At 37.5% G+C, this 22,075-nt stretch overlaps 2 protein-coding genes across 2 annotated transcripts; one reads left to right on the forward strand and one right to left on the reverse strand.

Annotated features, from left to right (window-relative positions):
* Positions 1-1,833: 1,833 nt before the first annotated feature.
* Positions 1,834-2,851, forward strand: LOC127227668 (olfactory receptor 52D1). Its single transcript, XM_051192023.1, has one exon. The coding sequence runs from the start codon at positions 1,877-1,879 to the stop codon at positions 2,849-2,851; it is 975 nt and encodes a 324-aa protein (XP_051047980.1). The 5' UTR covers positions 1,834-1,876.
* Positions 2,852-12,496: 9,645 nt separating this feature from the next.
* Positions 12,497-13,423, reverse strand: LOC127227669 (olfactory receptor 52P1). The gene has a single exon (XM_051192024.1). The coding sequence runs from the start codon at positions 13,421-13,423 to the stop codon at positions 12,497-12,499; it is 927 nt and encodes a 308-aa protein (XP_051047981.1).
* Between the last annotated feature and the right edge of the window lie 8,652 nt (positions 13,424-22,075).

Here is a 22,075-nt window from a genome sequence, read left to right on the forward strand (position 1 = left end):
AAAGGTATCAAAGGGGATACAAACTGAAAAGGAAGAAGTAAAACTCTATTTGTAGATGGTGTGATAGTTTACATAAGTGACCCGAAAAACTCTACCAGGGAACTCCTACAGCTGATAAACACCTCCAGCAAAGTGGCAGGATATAAGATTACCTCAAAAAAAAAAAAAATCAGTAGTCCTATTATATACAGATGATAAAGGGACTGAAAAAGAAATCAGAGAAACATCAACTCCAGTCCCCTTTCTGTGCCCTTGTTTCAATATTCCTGACAATCATCTCTTATTGTCATCTTTCTGCAAGCAGGACTTCATCAGAATTTAATGGAGTCCAGCTTTTGTTGAGTTTTCCTGATTTTGTTGAATAGTATAAGGAACAAATGAATCCATCCTATCATCTTACTCATTTTTCCTTCCCATGGTCAAAAGAAGCTATAATTCAAAAAGTCTTGAACACAGTGTACTGCATCAACTCCAGCTCTCACCGGTAGCTGGGGCTTTGCAATTCCTATCTGATGTATCTGTTCCGTGGCAAACTTCCCCCACTTCCTCCTCAGACCTGGCTTCACAGTAAGTATCATTTTATTTTCTGTCTGAATTTTGTATGTTTTCCCCCCAGATTCTACATACAATTAAGACCATGAAATAGTTGTTTGTTTTTTTTCTCCTGTATGTGTCTTATTTTATTTAGTATGGTCTCCACCAAATCTATCTTAGTCGTGGAAAGAGTTAAAATTTTCTTCCTTGAGACTAACAATGTTTAGACACAAACATACTGCACAGTTTCTTTCACTGTTCATTCACTGACTCATTGTTAACTTTGATCACTCTTTCTTTAATCAAGACTAAGCATTTCCAGAATCCCTGAGATCGACCAGCTTTAACTTCTGGGAGTTCAGTCAATCTCCAGGGTCAGTTTTACCTATGATAGCTATGGTGACTGCAGGGTGGATTTGTCAAGGAGCTAATTTTAGAGACCTTGGGGGCCTCTTCTTAAGTGGCTTAAAGAGGCATGCCACAGACTGAGAGGAGAGTGAAGAAATGCAGGGTGATGGGTGTGGATGCTTCTTAAAATATACCTCCATATGCATGTACACATGCACCTCAAAATACTTGCTGGCGACGGCTGAGACCAGCTGCCCAGGTTCTCACGGCCTCACATACAGGTAAGAGGGTGTAGGTGAGAGTAAGCTTTACACTCACAATGCATTACACAGCATGCTCACCGAGCTCTATCTTCATTACCACTGCCAAATTATCTCTTGCACACATGAAACCTCTCACGCCTGCTAGAAATGAACATTCTTTAACTCTCAGATGTAGAATTTTGAAGTATTCGGAAATTATATTTTGTCTTGTGCATTTTTTCTGATTGTTTCTGGAAGTAAATATCTATTTCTTTTTCTTTGCATTTTTGTTCATTTTCTGACACGCTTTAAGTTATTCTTAGTGACAATGTATCTATCCATTTAATAATGTTTTAACACTGAATCATCAATACTTTTTCTTTATTAAAAGCATTTCTCACAGCATACATTCTCTCAGACACTGATGTGGTCATATTAACACTACATTGTTACTGCATATCACTATACATACTGTTATTATTTCAGTTTGTTTTGTGTATTTTAATATTCTACTTCCCCCCTTTTTGTTTCTCTGTATTGCTTTGGAGGCTGTCCTGGAACTAGCTCTGCAGACCAGGCTGTCCTCAAACTCACAGAGATCTGCCTGCCTCTGCTTCCTGAGTGCTAGGAATAAAGGCACGCACCACCAATGCCCTGCCCATTTCCCCCTTTTTAAACACCTGACTTTTTAAAAATTTAAGCCCAGGTAGTTTCTTTGTTGCTCCTTCCAGGTATTTAACCAGGGTGCCATCATGATGCCTTGTAACAGCACTGGCCACCCTTCCTTCTTCATTCTTCAAGGCATTCCTGGAATGGAAGACAAGCACAGATGGATATCCATCCCCTTCTCCTCCATGTACTTCATCACTGTGATGGGGAACTGCACCATTCTTCTCACCATCTCCACGGAGCGCTCCCTGCACAAGCCCATGTTCCTGCTTCTTTTCCTATTGGCTGTCACAGACTTGGGGATGTCTACAACCACCATTCCCAAGGTTCTCTGCATATTCTGGTTTGGACAGAGTGAGATAAGCTACGAAGGCTGCTTGGTCCAGATGTTCTTCATCCACTCCATATCAGCCATGCAATCATCTATCCTGATGACCATGGCCTTTGACCGTTATGTGGCTATCTGCAAGCCCTTGCGTTATTCCACCATCCTTTCCAATAGTCGTATTGGACTTATTGCCCTATTGAGCTTGGTACGAGCAATCCTTTTTATTCTCCCCATGCCTATTCTCCTCCAACGTAAGCCCTTTCATGCCCATCATGTCATCCCTACTACCTACTGTGAGCACATGGCTGTGGTAAAGATGGTATGTGTGGATACCACAGTCAACCGGGTATATGGTCTGGTTGTAGCCTTGTTGGTGGTTGGGATAGACATCTCAGCTATTGCCTCATCTTATGTGCTAATAATACGAGCTATCATGCATCTCTCTTCCAAGGAGGCCCACCACAAAGCAGTGAACACCTGTACCACACATATCTGTGTCATGCTAGTCTCCTACACCCCTTGCCTTTTCTCTTTCCTAACTCACCGCTTTGGAAGAGGCATTCCATCTCATGTCCACACCATTCTTGGAAACCTCTATTTCCTTGTACCACCAATGCTCAATCCTATTATTTATGGTGTGAAAACCAAGGAATTTCGGGACAAAGTAACCAAATACTTATACAGGATGAAGGATCCTGTAATTTTTTCTCACAGTCACAAAGTTGTTTGATAATCTAGAGATTGTGAGTATTAGGAAGCAATGGTTAAGTGTCTAGGAGAAACTGACTAATGGTAGAAATATATTAAAATGTCAGGTTAGCAGCCATAGTATTTATTCTTGGATAGAGAAGCAGAGACAGCGGAGAAATTCTTGGTTTCAGTAACTCAAAGGCAGTGTAATTATCCCCTATAGAATAATGTAATGATATCTGTTCTGACTATCTAAAAGTGTTGAACAAAGTACTTGTGGTAACATATGTAAAAGCACTTTGGATGCCACTATATACTGAATCCATGTGAAAGAGTGTGGAACATTTTCATACAGACTATCACAAAGAAACTGTAACTTGCTTATTCTCAACAGGTGGCCAAATAATACAACAAATATAACATAACATAACATATAATAATACTTTGCCAAGGCACATACAGTCAAACTGGGTGCAGGATTTCGTGTGTGTATTTGTGCAGTGGAGAGAAAGTTGGAATATAGAAAAGCTGTTTGAGAGGAGTGGAAAGGGTCAAGGAAGTTTGAAGATGAATTTATAGTTAATGTTTTATTATCCCAGACTTGAACTAACACTTGGATGGCAGAACTGACTGCTTCTTTTTGAGTCTGTATATTGGACACAAACTCAGATTTCCAGAAAAACTTCAGAGGAAATGTAATATATTGGGAAACTCTTAGAATGAAAAAGTTGATATAGGTTTTAATTTATTGCATTCTAGTAAAAATGTCTGAAGTCAAATGCTTTTGTTCTTACCACCAAATCCAACATGTGAGAAGGCTTTGTTCTTTCTTTTTAAAAGAACTGTTTTTAAAATTTAACTATTTTTATTTCATGTGAATTGGTATTTTGTTTGCATGTAAGTCAGTGTGAGGGTGCCATAAGCCCTAGAACTGGAGTGATAGACAGTTGTGTTCTATAATGTTGGTGCTGGGAATCAAACCCAGATTATTGGGAAGAGCAGCCAGGGCTCTTACCTGCTGAGCCATCTCTGCAGCTCCAAGAAGAGCCTCTTGTGAAGGGATTACTCTGAGAGTGTCTTAAGAGTCAAAGCTGAGAAATCCAGTTTTACACTGGAAATCACTATGAAATCATGTTCTTACATAAATATCCATAGACTGAGTACAGACCCAAGATTTATTCTGGGGTTAATAGCCAGTCCATTCCATGGGCTTTCCCCATCTGTTTTGTTTTTGCTTTCTGTTGAGACAGGGTCTCACTACATATTTGACTAGTGTCAAGCTTGCTATGTATACCTGGCTGGACTCAAACTGAGAGATTCATGTGCCTCTGTCTTCCCAGTGCTGAGATTAAAATGGTGTAAATTCATATTCAGCCCCACAGACTAAAACAAATTTCTACTTTTTAATAAAAAGTCATTTATCTTTGTTAAAAAATTTAGAACCCACAACTCTAGTTCATCCAGGCTGCTTTAGAAGGTGTTCTTTAGGAAACAAACAAAATACATAAAACAATTCTAGAAATATTTTCTACAGGTAACATAGTTCTCAATCTTTACATCTTTCTGAGTCTTAGTTTTTATGCAAAGAGTAAAAAAAGTTATGATTATTATTCCCCATTACATTGCTACAAAGAAATATGTATATTTGATAAGGCAGTCAAATGTGCTAGACTATTTACTATAAAAGCCTCCTTTAGCTATATGTATATACACACACATACTAGTTCTGTGAAAAACTGAATTTTTTATCTGATATATGAGCAAGCTACAATGTAAGTCAAATATGTTTTTTTTTTTGTGTGTGTGATTGAAAGAAATTTTTATTGATTTGATAGACCAAGAATTTAAAATGCTAATAATATATGATTTTTTTCTTAAGGGGCCGCATTCATCTTTAAAAAAACCAAAATCACATAAATAAGATAAAACAAAATCATCATATCAAAAAATAAAACCCAACAAAAAAACAAAAGAGCCCTACAAGACGGTACAAGAATCAGAGATGCACTGGTTTACACATTCAGGAGTGCCACAAAAATACTAACCTGAAAGCTGTAGTATATATGCAGAGGACCAAGGAAGTTGTAGTAACAAAGGGCCATGAAAACTATAATATATGCACATAGGTCCTGGTGACTGTGAGTACTGCTTCAGTCTCTGAATGTATATGAGCTTTGTTCAGTTGTTTTAGAGGACCTTTTCCTCCTGGTATTCTCCATCTCCACTGTCTTCCTTATTCCTTCTGTTTCCTCATCGGTGGAGTTCCCTGAGCTATAAGGTGACACCTCATTTAGAAGACATACATTGAATATTATAGAATTAAAGGAAGTAAATAATATATTTCATATAATAGGAATGAAGAGTAAAACACTACTCATTTCTTAGGACCAAAAAATAAAATCTTCACCAATGTGTAGAAGATTTTGATATTAATTGGGGACTGTTGATATTAGTTATAATACAACAGAGCTGTCTCAAAAGCAGCTTATTTTCCTGGCAATGCCAGTTTGATTTATTCAAACACCCTGGAATTCAATCAGATAAAGCCTAAGCAATGGTTTGAAAAGTGGTAAGTGGAAAAGATTATAATTTGTAGAAAGCCTCCTCATTTAATTTCATATGAATTGTCTGCCACATCCTCAAATATAATGTTAATGGTAAAATCATTCAATTTTGTTTTTGTATATTTTAAAAGATTATTTGTAAATTTAATATAACCAGAAGTGTTGCTTAGATAATCTTAAAAAAAAAATGTAAAAACTAGAAGTGAATCATTGACGTCTGAGAAGATGTGACATCTTGTCTCACTATGGCAGAATATTTTGAATTTTAGTAAATGACTAAATGTGAATTTAAGAAAAGCATATCCTTGGCATGAGAGAGTCATTTTAAATGTTTTCTCTGAAAAAAGATTTATCATGAAGCCAATATTATCTTTGGTTAGGACTGAATTACTCTTTACAGTTTACACAAATGGGAATTGTTGTATCAAGTGTTTGGTTCATACTGGTCTGTGTAAGAAACAGGTTCACTTTAGGATAATTTTTAGCCTTTTCAGGGGAGTCAGCTTCTGGTGAACTGACTGACTGACTGTTGCTTTTTTTATTGATATACAATTTACACCTTAGCAAGTCAGTTTTTGCATACCAAAACCTCTTATTTGAAGCTCCCCAAAGAGACAGATGCCAAAGCAATTCCCAGTCATGGGACATCTCACTTTTCTGAGTCCTCCCATAACCAAGTTTTGCATAGGCTTTGAACCTTTTAGGAAACAGATAGATTTATATAATTTAAACAGAAGATAGTGGACACAAAGGGTAGCAGTCACAAAAGGCAGATCAAAGCCAGGTGCTAACATAACACTCTGGAATCAAACTAGCTGCAAAGCTCTGCAGGACTTCCCACTACAGGGAGTATATTGAAGTTTGGGTTGTTTATTTGATTACAACTCTTGTGACTATTCCATACCAGTGCACATATATCTAATTAGTTATTTATTATTAGTAACTGTATCTCTAATTAGTTATTATTAGTTATTTTCTAATTAGTTATTTCAAAGCAATAGAGTAGTAGTTCTCAAGCTTCCTAATGATGCAAACTTCCTCATGCTGTAGTGAACCTCAACCATAAAATTATTTTTGTTGCTACTCCATAACTGTAATTTTGCTATGGTTATGAATTGCAATGTAACTAATTTTGGAGATGGAGTTTGAGAACCATTGCTTTAGAGAATCCTGTTGTGTGTCTACAAACATAGTTTATGTAGTCACTTATTGATATATATTTATTTCTAGGGTTTTGTTGCTTAGAAGAACCACATGAGGATTCTGTTATACAGATCATTCATTCACTGTTTGCACAGATAAGTACTGCTAAAGAGTAAATATGTGGAGACAGCACTACGCGAGAAAATTTTTCCTCTTTTTTTGTTTGCTTTGTTGAAACAGGGTTTCTCTGTGTGTAGCCTTGGTTGTCTAAAAACTTTTGTAGATCAGACTGGCCTTGACCTCACAGAGATCTGCCTGTCTCTGCCTCCTAAGTGCTAGGATTAAAGGTGTGTGTCCCCATGCCCAGCTTATTTTTTTTTCTTTCTTAATGCAGCTGTTTTTGACTGAACACTAAAAAGATCAAATACAACATAAACTTTTTACTATAAAACATGTTGGATCTGTACATCTCCCAGATGAATACTGGAGCCGTTATAGCATGTGTTAGTATCTCAGAGCTGGTTTAAAAAATTGTCACAAACTTGGTAGCCTGTCCAGGTCTTGCACCTGCAGTCAATTGCTATTAATTCATATATGTCTTCAACCAGCCCAACATTAATTAACACGTGGAGTGATTCCAATTATTTTATTTTGCATTTGAAAAATTATGCTGTAATTACTTCAGTGTACAAAACAGTAAGTTTCATTAATTATGACATTTTTGCATGTTCTTTTACTCATTCCACCATCTCCCTTCAACTGCTCACCCCAGATATATTCTATTTTGCTTTCATGCCATATGTACACAAAATCTAAATATAGATTCTGAACATGAAATAGAATATGTGATACTTCTCTTTCTTTCTCCCCATCACATTCTCCAATAGCTTTAAGCCCTTTTATCCCAACTTACTATTCCCTTTTTATTTTCATGTCCTGTGTGCATGACATAAATGTATGTGTATGTACATACATTTAAATCCATGTTTCACCCATGAGAGAAAACACAAAGGAACTAATGACAAGTCCCAGAGGAATTAACCCAGTGAGAAATTCTGGAGATTTAGGGTGAAGGTATGCTACCTGCTGCATTTGCCTTTTGCTAGGATAAAACACTTGAAAACAGACACTGAAATAAGCAGCCACCAGGCTGATCGAACTCTTCCTAGAAGCCAAGCTCTTTCAATCCTGCAGCACACTATGTCAGGGCTAGTCTGTATAGAGACCAGACTATGGCAGAGATGGTACTGTATCATTTCTGGTTCTAGGTTGTCTTTCTTTTAATCCATTCACTTTTGGGGAAACTAGAGTCCTCAGCATGGGTTGCACAGTAGCCACATGGAAAGATGTCTGTGCCAAAAGCTGAGGTCTCCAGTCAGCATTTATCTAGGATTTGTTATTAGAACTGGATTCTTCAGCTCCACTCAAGTCTTAAGAAGACTTTTGTTTCAGTTGACAAGAATACTAAACCTTATGAAAAAGCACCTACCAAATTAACATCAGATTTCCAGTTTTCAAATGCTTCATGAGAAAAAGTTAGGTGTTCTATGTTGCCTTATTTTAGGTAAAACATTTTCAGCCACTATTTATTATCTTATTAAAGTGCTTAGAACAAAAAATATACACAATGCTATATGACATGAATAGAAAATTATGCTTTGTTTTTGTTGTTGTTGTTGCTTTTTACACTGAAAGATAAGTATCTGTGGAAAGCAGATCCTAATTTCATTTGCCATGTTCTTGCCCAGCTCTTGGCTTTTGAGTAACTACTTCATGTAGCCCCACCCTGCCCAGTTGAGATAACTTCTTTTTTCAGTGATGATAGATAGTCATCCTTCCTGAATTCTCTATAATGAGCTGGATTTTTTCAGACCTGCCAGTTTATACAGTCCAAACTATGAAGTTATAAAGCCAGGAGTTCATCATGATACATGGTGATTAAACTTGAGCAGGCCCACTGGGTACAATAAATTGCCTGAATATGTAATGAATTTCAGAAGAGTAAAAATGGGATGGAGGTGTATCTAGGCTTTCAGAATACAGGGTAAGTATGATAGAAAAAGAAAGGTATTTGTTTCTCCAAATACTTTGCAACTGTTTATACTTCAACCAAGGTAGAGTTTAAATTAAATTTTGTTATTGGACATGAGGTAGTCACATAATTGTTGCTCTGTTTCTTGAGATTGAGGGCTTTCTTATTACATATTTCACTTAGTCTTGCTTCATGACTTTTTTCAGTCCTTGTGCTCTACAAACAGGAACAACTGAAGAGGAGGATACAGTCAGATGGACCATCATCTGAGTGCAGGCTTAACAGTTCATTGTCTATATGACTGTGGGGAAGGTACAAAGAAGCCACATCTTTTAAAGTTAATATGAAAGGTATATTATTGTAAGCTTTATTTATAAATGAAACAATATATATATATGAAATGCCTGTGGTAACTAAGAGAACTACTCTACTATAATCAGTGGAAATAAAAAGATAGAAAATGTCGTCTTCCATTAATTGAGAAATGTTCTAACTTTAGCTGTTGCCCTGACCTTTTGTTAGAGTTTCTTATTACTGAGTATATTGGCATACTTGCTCAAAATTTTGCTCCTATAATATAATTGCATTCTATGATACTTCATAATGAGATTAGACTTGGGGATAATGAGATCATGAAGCAATCATGAATTTTCTTAGTCTGTACTCTGCCATGTTGATCATTATGGTTGCTGAAAGCATCAGGTTCAAATCCTCTCTACATGCATGAAACTTCAACAGGAAATAAAACTTAAAGAAGCCACCATAGACCAATAATAATGCTAGTTTCCTCCAATGACAACATTCCCCCCAAAACACTCCACAAATATATGTTTTTGTTATGAGCGAATTGGATTCTGTTTTTAACAGACTGATTAGTGGTTTCTTTCAGATATTATGTGGAAAATGCATATATGTTTTGTTTTAGGCATCTTCTCAATCTAGACAGAACCAAATGAAATCCAGGGTAAAACTGTTCATACAGAAAGGCTTTTCTGCTTTAGCCTAAAAGAGTTGAAATTGCTATTAGAATTTATAGACTGGTAGAAAACTGCAGATAGATCCATGTCTATTGCCATGCACAAAACTTAAGTTCAAATGGATCAAAGACCTCAACATAAATCCAGCCACACTGAACCTCTTAGAAGAGAAAGTGGGAGGTACCCTTGAATAAATTGGTACAGGAGACTGCTTCCTGAACACAACACTAGCAGCACAGACACTGAGATCAATAATTAATAAATGGGACTTGCTGAAATTGAAAAAGATTCTGTAAGGCAAAGGACACAGTTAACAAACAAAATGGCAGCCCACAGAATGGGAAAAGATCTTCACCAACCCCACATCTGACAGAGGGCTAATTTCTAAAATATACAAAGAACTTAAGAAATTAGTTACCAAAGCACCAAATAATCTAATTAAAAAGTGGGGCACAGAACTAAGTAGAGGATTCTCAAAAGAGGAATCTAAAATGGCTGAAAGACACTTAAGAAAGTGCTCAACATTCTTAGCCATAAGGGAAATGCAAATCAAAGCAACTCTGATAAATCATCTTACTTCTGTCAGAATAGCTAAAATCAAAAAACATCAATGACAGTTTCTGCTGGACAGGATATGGAGAAAAGGGTATACTCCTCTAACTGCTGGTGGGAGTGCAAACTTTCACAGCCACTTTGGAAATCAGTATGTCAGTTCCTCAGGAAAATGGGAATCAGTCTACCTCAAGATCCAGTAATTCCACTCTTAGGCACATACCCCAAAGATGCACATTCAAACAACAAGGACATGTGTTCAACTGTGTTCATAGCAGCATTATTTGTAATAGCCAGAACCTGTAAGCAACCTGAATGCCCTCAACTGAAGAATGGAGAAAATGTGGTACATTTACACAATGGAGAACTACTCAGTGGGGAAAAAACAACAATGGAATTTTGTAATTCAGAGGCAACTTGATGGGACTAGAAGAAACCATCCTGAGTGAGGTAACCCAGTCACAAAAAGACAAACAGAGTATGTACTCACTCATATATGGATTTTAGACATAGAGCAAAGGATTACCAGCCTACAATCCACACCACCAGAAAATCTGAGAAACAAGGAGGACCCTAAGAGAGACATACATGGTCCCCTGGAGAATGGGAAAGGGACAAGACCTCCCAAGCAAATTGGGAGCATGGGGTGAGGGGTGAGGGAGTTAGGAGGGAAAGGAGGGGAGAGGTGGGCATGAGGGAGCAAGAAGATTGAGTCAGGGAAAGAATAGAGGAAAGCAAGAAAAGAGATACTATAATAGACGGAACCATTATAGGTTCCAGAAATGTCCAGAGATCTACAAGGATGACCCCAACTAACAATCTAAGCAATAGTTCAGAGGCTACCTTAAATGCCCTTTGCTAATAATGATATTGATAACTGCCTTATATGCCATCCTAGAGCTTTCATCTAGTAGCTGATAGAAGCAAAAACAGACACTCACTTCTAAACACAGAGCCAAAATCTTGGAATCCATTTGCAGAGATGGAGGAGTGATGAGCAAAGGGGTCAAGACCAGGCTGGAGAAACATTCAGAACCTGCCGACTCGAACAAGGAGGTGCTCATGAACTCCAGTCTGATAGCTGGGAAACCAGCATAGGACCAACTCATACTACCCGAATGTGGGTGTTAGTTAGGAGGACTAGATTGTCTATGGGTCCTCTGGTAATGGATCAGTATTTATTCCTAGTACATGAATGGACTTTGGGAGCCTATTTCACATAGAGGGATACTTCCTCAGTCTAGACATATGAGGTAGGGCCTAGGCCCTGCTCCAAATGATATGACAGACTTTGAAGACTCCCTATGGAAGGCTTCACCCTCCCTGGGGAGCAGAAAGGGGATTGGCTGGGGTTTGTTGGGGGTAATAGGGGAAGATGGGAGGATGAAGGAACTGGGATTGACTTGTAAAACAAACTTGTTGCAAATTTAAATTTAAAAAATTATCAAAAAAAGAAAAGGAAAGAATTTATAGACCGCCCTACTCTAAGAAAAAAATATAGGTATTCTACATGTGATGGCTAGAGATAAAGAGTACAAAAGTCTCATTCATAATTATCCATTTTAAAATTTCAAGCATAATACCATATGCTGAAATTGGAGTTCAAAAATGTAAGACCTTTCCTCCCACTTGAAGCTCAATGATGATAACATCTGTTTAATTTTATACTAAGATAATGATTAAATGTTACCCTTACATTTCATACTTTCATTTTGTGCACCTTGTTTTAGACATAACATTTTATAATTGCCTTTTTTACACTGAACTATTATCAGAAATTTTATCTATACAATGTTTTGAAATATAGTAACAGAATTATACTTCATCACAATAATGTAAGCTGACCTTTGTCATGACCTAAGCCACTATGTGTGAATAATGCTGATGCCATGGTAGGAACAAGTAGTTTCCACCTCGTGTGTATTTTTCTTAGGGTAGAGCTCCCTCTCACAGGATTATTTTTGAATTATGGATCTAGACTTGCCTTACTTTACAACAAACACAATTCAAATTATATATTTATATAGTCTACAAATTTAGACTACACACATCATATGTATACATTTGTATACATATGTATAATAATCTGATTAGTCTTGGGAAAATTCTACATCATTATCAAATTAAAAACTCACAATGAACTGAATAACTATTCTTTAGTTCCTGAGCAGTTGTCATAAACAGGCACACCAGGATCCTTTTAAAATGCAAATATAAATTAGCAATAAACAGAACTTGAGGATGAACACATAAAAAAAAATGGAGAGAGACTAGTCCTTTGTGGTGTACTCTTTCCATACTTTGCACAGTTTATCTGGAGATAGTACTGGGACTTGGATGTTGTCAAAGGTCTTGTCAGATATTTTCTTCATTCATTTAGTTGATGGATTATTACTGGGATTCACATTCTCTGAAGCTCATCGGCACAAGCATTTGGTCACCTTGCCTCGTATATCCTTCATTTTTATACCATATATAATTGGGTTGAACATTGAAGGAACTAAAAGGTAGAGATTGGCAAGAATAATGTGAGCATGAGGTGGAATGTTGCGGCCAATGCGGTGGGTGATAGATGAAAATAGAGCAGGTACATAAGTGATGAGGATGACAAAGATGTGAGCTGAGCAGGTGTTGAGGGCTTTGAAGGTAGCAATTCGAGTGTTGAGGCGTACCACAGCCTGCAGGATGAGGGCATATGAGAAGCCAATTAGAAGCAGATCAAGTCCCACTACAAGCAAGATCACGAAGAGCCCATAAATTCGATTGGGTCTGGTGTTACTACAGGCCATTTTTACCACAGCCATGTGATCACAGTATGTGTGAGGAATGACCATGTGACAGAATGTCAGCCTTTGAAGTAGAAGAGGCATGGGCAGGATAAGGATCACACCCTTGGCAAGTGCCACCAGTCCTAGGCGTCCAACTAGAGAATGGCTCAGAATTGTGTTGTAGCGTAATGGCTTACATACAGCCACAAAGCGGTCAAAGGACATTGCAACAAGTAGGGTTGATCGTACCACTGAAGCGCCATGGATGAAAAACATCTGCGTGAAACATGCATGCGCAGCTATGTCTCGATCATCAAACCAAAAGAGGCACAGGACCTTGGGCACAAGAGCTAGAGTAGAGGTAAGGTCAGCCACCATCAGCAGGGCCAGGAGCAGGTACATTGGTGTGTGAAGTGTAGGCTCTGTGACAACCAGGAAAAGTATAGCACCATTGCCTATGAGGATAGCTAAGAACATGGAGGAAAATGGAACAGAGAGCCACAAGTGTTGTGACTCTAAACCAGGCACGCCCATCAGAGTGAAAGTCATGGAGCTGGAGTGGTTGAACATTAACATGGTAGAAACCGGTTAATAGTTGAAATACCTGCCAATGAGACATGGGTGTTAGTTACATTACTGTTTTGGTTCCAATTGTTTGTTGATTTGGGAGCTTGAGGAAAATGTCATAATGCCTTCTTACAGTCATGAAATCCACAGCCCATCTTCAGTTCCATCTCTAAGACCGTCCATTGTTTGCATATGCAATTTTTTATGGAGCTTGGATTTCAGTACAAAGGATGTACAAAAGACCTTTATGTAACCTTGAGCAGCTCAATAGTCCTATGCTTAAAAAAAAAAAAAAAAAAAAGGCCCCAAGATGGTGAGATGACTTAGAATGTACAGTGCTTGCTCTCCAAACTTGATGACCTCTTTTAGATTCTTGGAGCCCATATAATGGTGGAAACAGAGAAATGATGCCACAAAGTTGTTCCTGACCTATACACACACACACACACACACACACACACACACACACACACACACTAAATAAATAAAAAAATAAACTTAAAAATTTTCTGAAGTCCTCAATAGTAATAAGAGAAACATTTTTATTCTTAGATGAAGGCTGAGACAACCTGATGGAATCTCACAATATTTTTATTTGAATGCTTTGTATATATAGGATGAAAGGAGGAGGCATGGGCCCACTTATTCACTCCTTGTTCCAGGAAGGCTGAACTGCTAGGGGAACTGTTATTTGAAATATTTTAATTTTACATGCTATCCTTTTTCAGAGATGTCTCTGGTTGTTACATCCTTTCTCTCCCTGGGGCCTCTGCTTGGTGGATAAAATATGGAAGACATGGATCTCTATAGGGCTACTATGAAGCACCTGCCTCCCCTCATGTTTTGAATTGTCTATATATGTACTTTCTGGATAATACCTTGAAGTAATACTCTCTTTTCCACTATAACTGTCCTTAATATGTAGAATGTAGACCCCTATATATTTAATCATTCATATTTACTTCAAATTAACCCATTTGCTCCCCTACAAATACTCACTCATTCCTCAGTTTTCATCATGAATTTGTAAGTATTGTCCTTCCAGGGATGTTTGAACAATCTACATAGTAATCGCAACAATACCACATTCCACTAATAACAACTTTGGGGGTGATGGAATATACATGAGGAGAAAGTGCAAGGCTACTATTTGGGAAGACAGGGGACCAGAAATGGGGGAGGAATAGAAAGGGTGGTTGTGGGTGAATAAAAGTTAAAAAAAAAACTTGGCATATGAAAATGTAAAGATGAAACCCATTACTTTCTATAATGAATAAAAAAGAGGAAAAGAAAAATAAGTCTATGTAAGACATTGTATTCAAGTAAGTTTCTTATGCTTTGGTGGCCTTTCTTTAAAAAAGAGAATAGCAATCTCTATATTACCTATTATTTTCTATCTCCCACTTTGTCCATTACATCTACTTTTTTTTTTTTTCAAAAGCACAGACATTCAATGTGAGCCTATAATCTCTGCTCATGAGTACACATGAGTTGGGAAATTCAGTATTATGTTAGGAAGTGAAACTCAGAAACTTTTTCAGCTGATGCAGCCAGGAGGTTCTTACAAGGAGTAGCATCACTCTGCATTAAGAATGCATCTGTGCTTCCCTTGTACTTCTAACAAGAAGCTAATCTTTACTGCAGAATATGTAATAAGGGAGGGAAGAGAGGATCAAAACCAGGATATTTTTGGCAAAACAAATAATACTACCATCAATATTTCAAACATGTTAGGGAAAGCACAACTTGGGATGCATTTAGAAGGGACATTGACTTCCTGATAAGCGGACATTGAAAACAGTTCATTCTGATGAAGACCAGAACTTTCCAGAGAGTTGCCGAGGATAATCTATAGATCCTGCACAAACAAGATGGGATGGAGGATTCATCTGGTCATGCTTTTTGAACTCCTTTGTTATACTAGAAGCCAACTGCTAAAACATGGGGTAGTTTTGTGACTTTCTGACAAGACTTTGTGAATCTGTGAATGTTCTGACACTGTCATTTAAGCAAACTACATCTGTCAGGATATTTATAACATCCCATGTGAAGTAGACACAGACATTTACATATTTTTCTGCATAGTCTTTCAAATATCCATAGATACATTGTTTTTTTGATTCACATGGCAGAACCTGAGTTTCTCCACAATTATTTTACTTTTCCTCTTATTTGTTGCTGTTGTTGCTTTTATAAAATTAGAAAAGATCTCTTTGCTTTTTATATAGTTATCTGACTCAAATTAACTTTTACAAGTAAAGTACTTTGTCAGCATCACCCTTTGCCTCTTACACTTACTATTTTAACACATATAAAATCAATGTCTTTGTTAAAAAATACACAAAATTTAAATTGCTAGATTTTCAAATCTCTAAAAGTGATCTCTAGTCAGAGTATTTGAGTAGGTTTGGGCTAAGTATTCAACATAAAAATCATCAATATGACATGAACTAGGTTTTTTTTATTGATTATGGAGCTAAAAACACAAACACATAATGGGAATAATAGCATGGATACAGAATGAGATGTAACAATAAAAAGAGAGAAATTTCTTGTGGGTAAATCAGTGTGCTCAGGCCATAGACTGATTATGCACAGTCAAATGAAGGATATTTTATGCATTTCATTGCTCATAGATTGCAGATTGTAAAAGTGGGCTAAGCATGAGATCTCCATTATGCTGCCCAGATATTTGCTTCTTTTTCCTTTCCAAATCCAGCCATCAGATCATTCTGTTTTCAGTCTTTGTTCACTCATCCTTCCTCCTCACATTTATTTTCTGCTATTTGTATAGGAAAAAGCCATTTCTCTCTCCCTTGGTCAATCCTTCTGTCATAATCTTGTCTAAGGTTATTAATGTCATTAATGAAATAAAGATTTTGGTCTTTTTTTTTTTGACTCCTACTTCCAGGGATTGTCTCTTCACCTTGCTTAGCCACTGACAATATTAAAAATAATTTATAGAATAATCACACCACCTTTACATTTCTTATTTTCTAAAAATAAGCTTCTGTAGGTTTCTTAGTTTATTTTCCAAGTAAAGAGTACAGTTTTTTCCTTCTGCTGCCAGTCTTGTCCTGCCACCACACCAGCCCCAAATAACACACTGAGACAGATATTATGCAGTTGGCTAGATACTTGTTTCTTATCGGCTAGCTCTGTCTTAAGTATTAACCCATTTCTATGTATTTCCACGTGGTCTTACTGACAGCAGAGGAATGGTGGTTCTGTTCTCTCCAAACTCTCCATCTTGACTCCTCCTTACTACTTCCTCTTTCCTCCTTGTCTTCTAGTCCTGCCTATCTTGCTTTCCTATTGGCCAACAGTGCTTTATTCATTAAACCAGTATGAGAAACATATTTACAGAATCGCATCTTCTATCACCTTTGCATTTCTTATTTTCTAAAAATCAGCTTCTGTAGGTTTCTTAGTTTATTTTCCTAGCAAATTTTACATCAATAATTCAAAAATTTGAAATCAAGAGATTTTTTTTCAATTCAGGGGTACTATCACCTCTTTGCATATCACATTTTTCCACCTTGCCAGGTTACCAAACATCACTATGGGCACTTTCTGGTGCTTTGTTTCCACCCCTTCATAGTCTCATAGAGAAACAACACAACCCTTGTCACATTCGCCTGATCTGCTCCACACCTCCCAAAAGCAACTAACCAATGGTCATGATTGTGCTTGTTAGAAGTTATGTTCATTGCACTCATCATGAATGGTCACCATGCAGGATGCCTAATGTAGCATCTGGGCTCAGCTCATCATGTTTGTCTCAGTTTCTGCTACTGTCCCCTGAGGTCACTGCATTTTTAATCATTTTGATCATCCTTCAGCATGATAAACTTTGATAGTTTTACAGTGCCTTTTGTTACTGATCTATCCTCAAAAATGTCATATGATTCAATTCTTATTGTATATAACTTTATGAAAATCCCATTCTTCTTAAGTATCTCTGTGAATGATACCAGACCAGATACAATTCCTTGTTGTTTATCTAAAGTCCTTAATTTTTTTCTGAAAACTTTTAACACAATATATTTTAATCATATTCTTTCCTATCCCCAACACTTCCAAGATCCCCTCTTCAACCAACTTAATGTTCTTTCTCTCTCTTAAGAAAATCAAAGCCAAATGTTTAAAACAAACTTTGTTTCTAAAAGCACTTATATTTAATGGAATCACACAGTGAGTCACAGCACTGCCATGCTTTATAAATACTAGGAGGTGTAAATGTTTTCATACCTAGACCCAGATAACTGTACCCAAAGTTCTGGCATTGGAGCCTAGCAGCCCTATTCTCTAGGGCAGATGCAATTATTCCCTGTGCTGCCATGTTGAGAATGACCAACCCAAGACACGGTTGTTCTTGGTACAAAGTTTAGTAAATGTTGTAACCTAGATGGATAAGAGTTTGGGGCACTTGAAGGGGAACTTTCTTGTACAGGGACAAAGAAAATTATAAAGAAGTAAAATGTGTCAGACTCTTAGGGGAGCAGAGAGCATTCTGGATGGGGGAAGGTGGGGAAATGCACAGTATTAGAATATTTAGATGTGTATAGGAAATAGTTAGAAATGAAGTGTGATCTTGCTGCCAGCAACATGGAGTCTTGGGAGCAGGTTCATAGTGTATCTTTTATTGACAGCATGTTTTCTACATTCCCTTATTGACAAACTCTTAACCTCCTCCGTCTTTACCTTTTCCCTCTCCCCTCACCATGGCTTTTCCTATATTTATATTTCTCTTAAGCATCAGTTAGTTCAAATTTCCTTTCTTTTAATTCTTTCCATTTAACTCATGCTTATTTAGTATTAACCATGAGTCTGGATTTGTAAAATATTTGCCATATCATATGTCACATTTCTTCATCATTACAAAAAAAAAAACCCTAGATTCTTTGATTTTTGCTCCCTTACCCCTTAAATCTGCCATGAACTTCCTCATCTTTCAGAAGGGAGACAGTGCTTTCAAGTGTTTGAAATATAAATATATATAAATATAAATAATTTAAATTAACTTACCTGGAAATGCCCTATTACCTTCTTACTAACCACTTTGCTCCTGACAAGCACAGAATTCCCATCAAGGGGTCATAACATGAGTGTGGTTTTCATTTTCTACTGAACTGGAAAGGGAAAGCACTTTCTCCCTGTATTTCTTTCTGTAAGGTGACATATAAACTTCCTTGTTGCTGGGGGCCAAGGCTCTCTCACCATCTAATGGAAGTGTTGCAGTTTCATCTTCAGAGAACTCTAAGCATAGTGCCAGGTCTTCAGAGACCAAGGAAAGAGGGAGGCACAGAATAGCCCATTAAGGAATCTCACTGGATCTTTTATTAGAAGGCCAGTGTATCATGAAAAGTCCCCAGAGAAAAGGGAACCATTTTGATCATTCTCTGTTTCCATGTAGTGGTAATATCTATTTATTGCTTCTCACTTTTCTAAAGATAGGGGCAGCTTTTCAGTGATGAGTTCACTCTATGTATTTAATAATTTGGATTTTTCAGTTCAACTTTCTTACTCTCTCGATTTTTGCTGAATAGTATTGTTCTTCATTTTCAGATGGCAGGGAGTTGGTTGGAGTCCTTTCTGGAAATCTAAATAGGTTTGAGAAAAGTTGGCTCTTTCGCATTACTGTGTATTTTACTACTGGGAAATGGTTGCTCCATGTCTTGCTATATTCCAAATTATGGAATTGTATGCATAATCACTTAATACTCATGAATACACATTATCCTCATGGTAATATGGCACTGAAAAAATATATTAAAAGGAAGAGTTGCAAGTATAATCCATATAATATACATATAAACGCATGATGATACATGTAATATGTACAGCAAAAACATGTTTTTGTGTAATGCTCAGGCATAGAAAGAATAGAATTATAGGGAAGAAGTTGGATACCAAACATAGACAAAGGTACATGTTGCAGCAATTTAAGTAAAATATGTTACATTCTATCAGTATTTTAATCATTTTTAGCAAATTTCTACACAAGTTAAGGAAGAAATAGTCATCAATTTTTAGGTTGATTCATACAGAAACTATAGTTTAAAAAATCATTTATTATTTGAAAATTTCATACATATTTACAAAGTATTTTGATCCTGTCTTCTCTATGGGTCTATACTGTATCTCTGAAATGCTCCCTCAACATATCTCTTCCCTATGTCATATTCTTTTTGGATTTTTAGAAATTCCATGTTAATAGACAAACAAGCATGTTCACATGGATAATCATCTGGGTGACAGTGACTTGCTTTGAACACTGGAATCTATACAATAATGACAAAGGACACATTTTAACTGGTTTATGAGGCCAAGCATTTAGTCCAAGAAGAGGAAGTTCCATGAATTGCCTTTTCAGCCCTGAGTGAACATATTTGGAGCTTATATGAAACCAGTTCAAATCTGGAGGACACCTTCTGACAATGTTCCTTATCTATAGAGCTGTCCAACTCAGCCTAGCCTAGAGTCAATCTATCTAGGACTGAGACATTACTAGTTGTTCCAGGTTGATATTGTTTTCATAACAGAAAGCAACACAGCTTTCTTACCCTCCTGTTCTAGTGGCTAGTGTGCAGAGTAGATGCTGGCCAGGGATGCAATTTGGTTCCCATGTGAGCTATTGAGATTCAGACACTTCATCATGCAATGCTACCATAATAAAACCATGAACACAAAGTGCTTTGTATTTATTTTAGTTTGGTCTAAATGCTGACTTAGACATGTTTACTTACAGGACTAAATCTTAGTGGTCATAAGGCAGTTATTCATGCAGAATTTTATATATCTGCTTTCTGCCCAATAAATGCCAGGGTAGGGTGGACTCTTTTCATCTGAGTCATTAATGATGTTAGCATATTATTCTCTGCAATACTTTTTCTTAATTACTTATTATTTAAGTTACTAAAATATTTCTACACACACACACACACACACACACACACACACACACACACACACAGAGAGAGAGAGAGAGAGAGAGAGAGAGAGAGAGAGAGAGAGAGAGAGAAAGAGATAGGCCTATTCACCATGTAACTTTGCTATGCAACAATTTGAACAACCTGTTTCTTTTTATTAACCATAGCATAGTCTATCCTTTTTTGGACAGGCTACACTTTCTTCCTTTAAAAACATTTAAAACTATTTATTCTTATGGGCATTAGTGTTTTTTCTATATGTTTGTCTGTGTGAGGATTCAGATTTCCAGGAATTGGAGGTGCAGACAGCTGCGAACTACCATGTGGGTTTGGGAATTGAACCCACATCTTCTGGAGGAGCAGCCAGTGTTTTTTCAACCTCTAAACCATCTCTCCAGTCCTGTGAAATTTACTTATTTCTTTTAATTCAAATTTTTCTAACTTTTTGGCACATGGAAATAAAGCTTTAGCAACATTCTTTTGCAGATTCCTGGGGAAGGAAAGGCATCGATGGTCTCCTCCAGGGCTGGATCTTGCATGCTATAGTACCAACTTGCCTGGAAAGATGCACCCACTGCTGCATGAGTGGCACTATTTATGGGGATAACCAACCATTTTCTCATGGGATATGAGACCCATGCCATAGCTACTCTAACCTGGCCAAAAGCTCATTACTAGGGAAAGGAAGATAGAACTAAGGGACATTTCAGGGGAGGTATGGAAACCTGGTACAGTGCTGTCCTTACTGAAAAGTATTCTAGGACAATGGTGGCACAAAGCTTGTAGGAATAATCAACCTGATTTGACTTAAGGCTCACTCCTTGAGATGGAACCCATACCTAACACTGCTAGGGTGACCAAGAACCTGCAAGTAGATAGCACAGAGACCTAGAGTAAAACCAAATAGTACTTGTCTTGAAAAAAAAAGTAAATAAAATGATTCTTAATGATATTTTTCTATGCTCATAGATAAGCCCCATATTAAACCATCAGAGAAGCTTCCTCCTGCAGTAGAACTTCAGCCATACATCACACACACACACACACACACACACACACACACACACACACACACACAGAGAGAGAGAGAGAGAGAGAGAGAGAGAGAGAGAGAGAGAGCTTGGAACACATAGCTCTAAATGGGAATCCCAGGAAAAAGTAAGCAGAAAGGTGTAACAGCCAGAGGGGATGGAGGACAAGGCCCTCTAAATCAATTGAGTGAAGCTCATACGAACTCACAGAAACTGAAGCAGCATGCACAAGGCCTGCATGGGTCTGTACCAGGTCCTCTGTGTATATATTATGGTTTTGGTTTAGTATTTAAATGGGACTCCTGAGTGTGGGAATGAGTGGGTCTCTAATGCTTGTGCCTTCTCTTGGGTCTCTTTTTCTTTTGTTGGTTTGTCTTCTGGAACTTTGATGTAATGGTTTTTGTTTCATCTTAAATTTTATTTTGTCGGGCCCCTGATCCTGATGCTCCTGTCTCCTGTCCCCATCAAGAGCACCCTTGGAGCTCTGATACACTCCCACCCATCCCCACCGCGAGCCTGCCCCCCCACCCTGTGCCCTACCCTGCCCACGGTCCTGCCGCTCTGGTTGAGCACTGGGAGAGGGTGGAGCCAACAGTCCACCCTACTTCGGAGACTTCTCAGAGCAACCCTGAAAAAGGAGACCTGACTATCCACGCGGGACCACCCATAATTTCCACCTGCTTGGTCTCTGACCCCAC

The sequence above is a fragment of the Phodopus roborovskii genome, unplaced genomic scaffold (assembly GCF_943737965.1).
Source record: "Phodopus roborovskii unplaced genomic scaffold, PHOROB, whole genome shotgun sequence".
Taxonomy (NCBI): Eukaryota; Metazoa; Chordata; class Mammalia; order Rodentia; family Cricetidae; genus Phodopus; species Phodopus roborovskii.

What these genes read in the sequence shown, in the direction of transcription:
- LOC127227668 (XM_051192023.1), top strand. Translation starts at nt 1,877, where the DNA reads ATGATGCCTTGTAACAGCACTGGCCACCCTTCCTTCTTCATTCTTCAA.
- LOC127227669 (XM_051192024.1), bottom strand. Translation starts at nt 13,423, where the DNA reads ATGTTAATGTTCAACCACTCCAGCTCCATGACTTTCACTCTGATGGGC.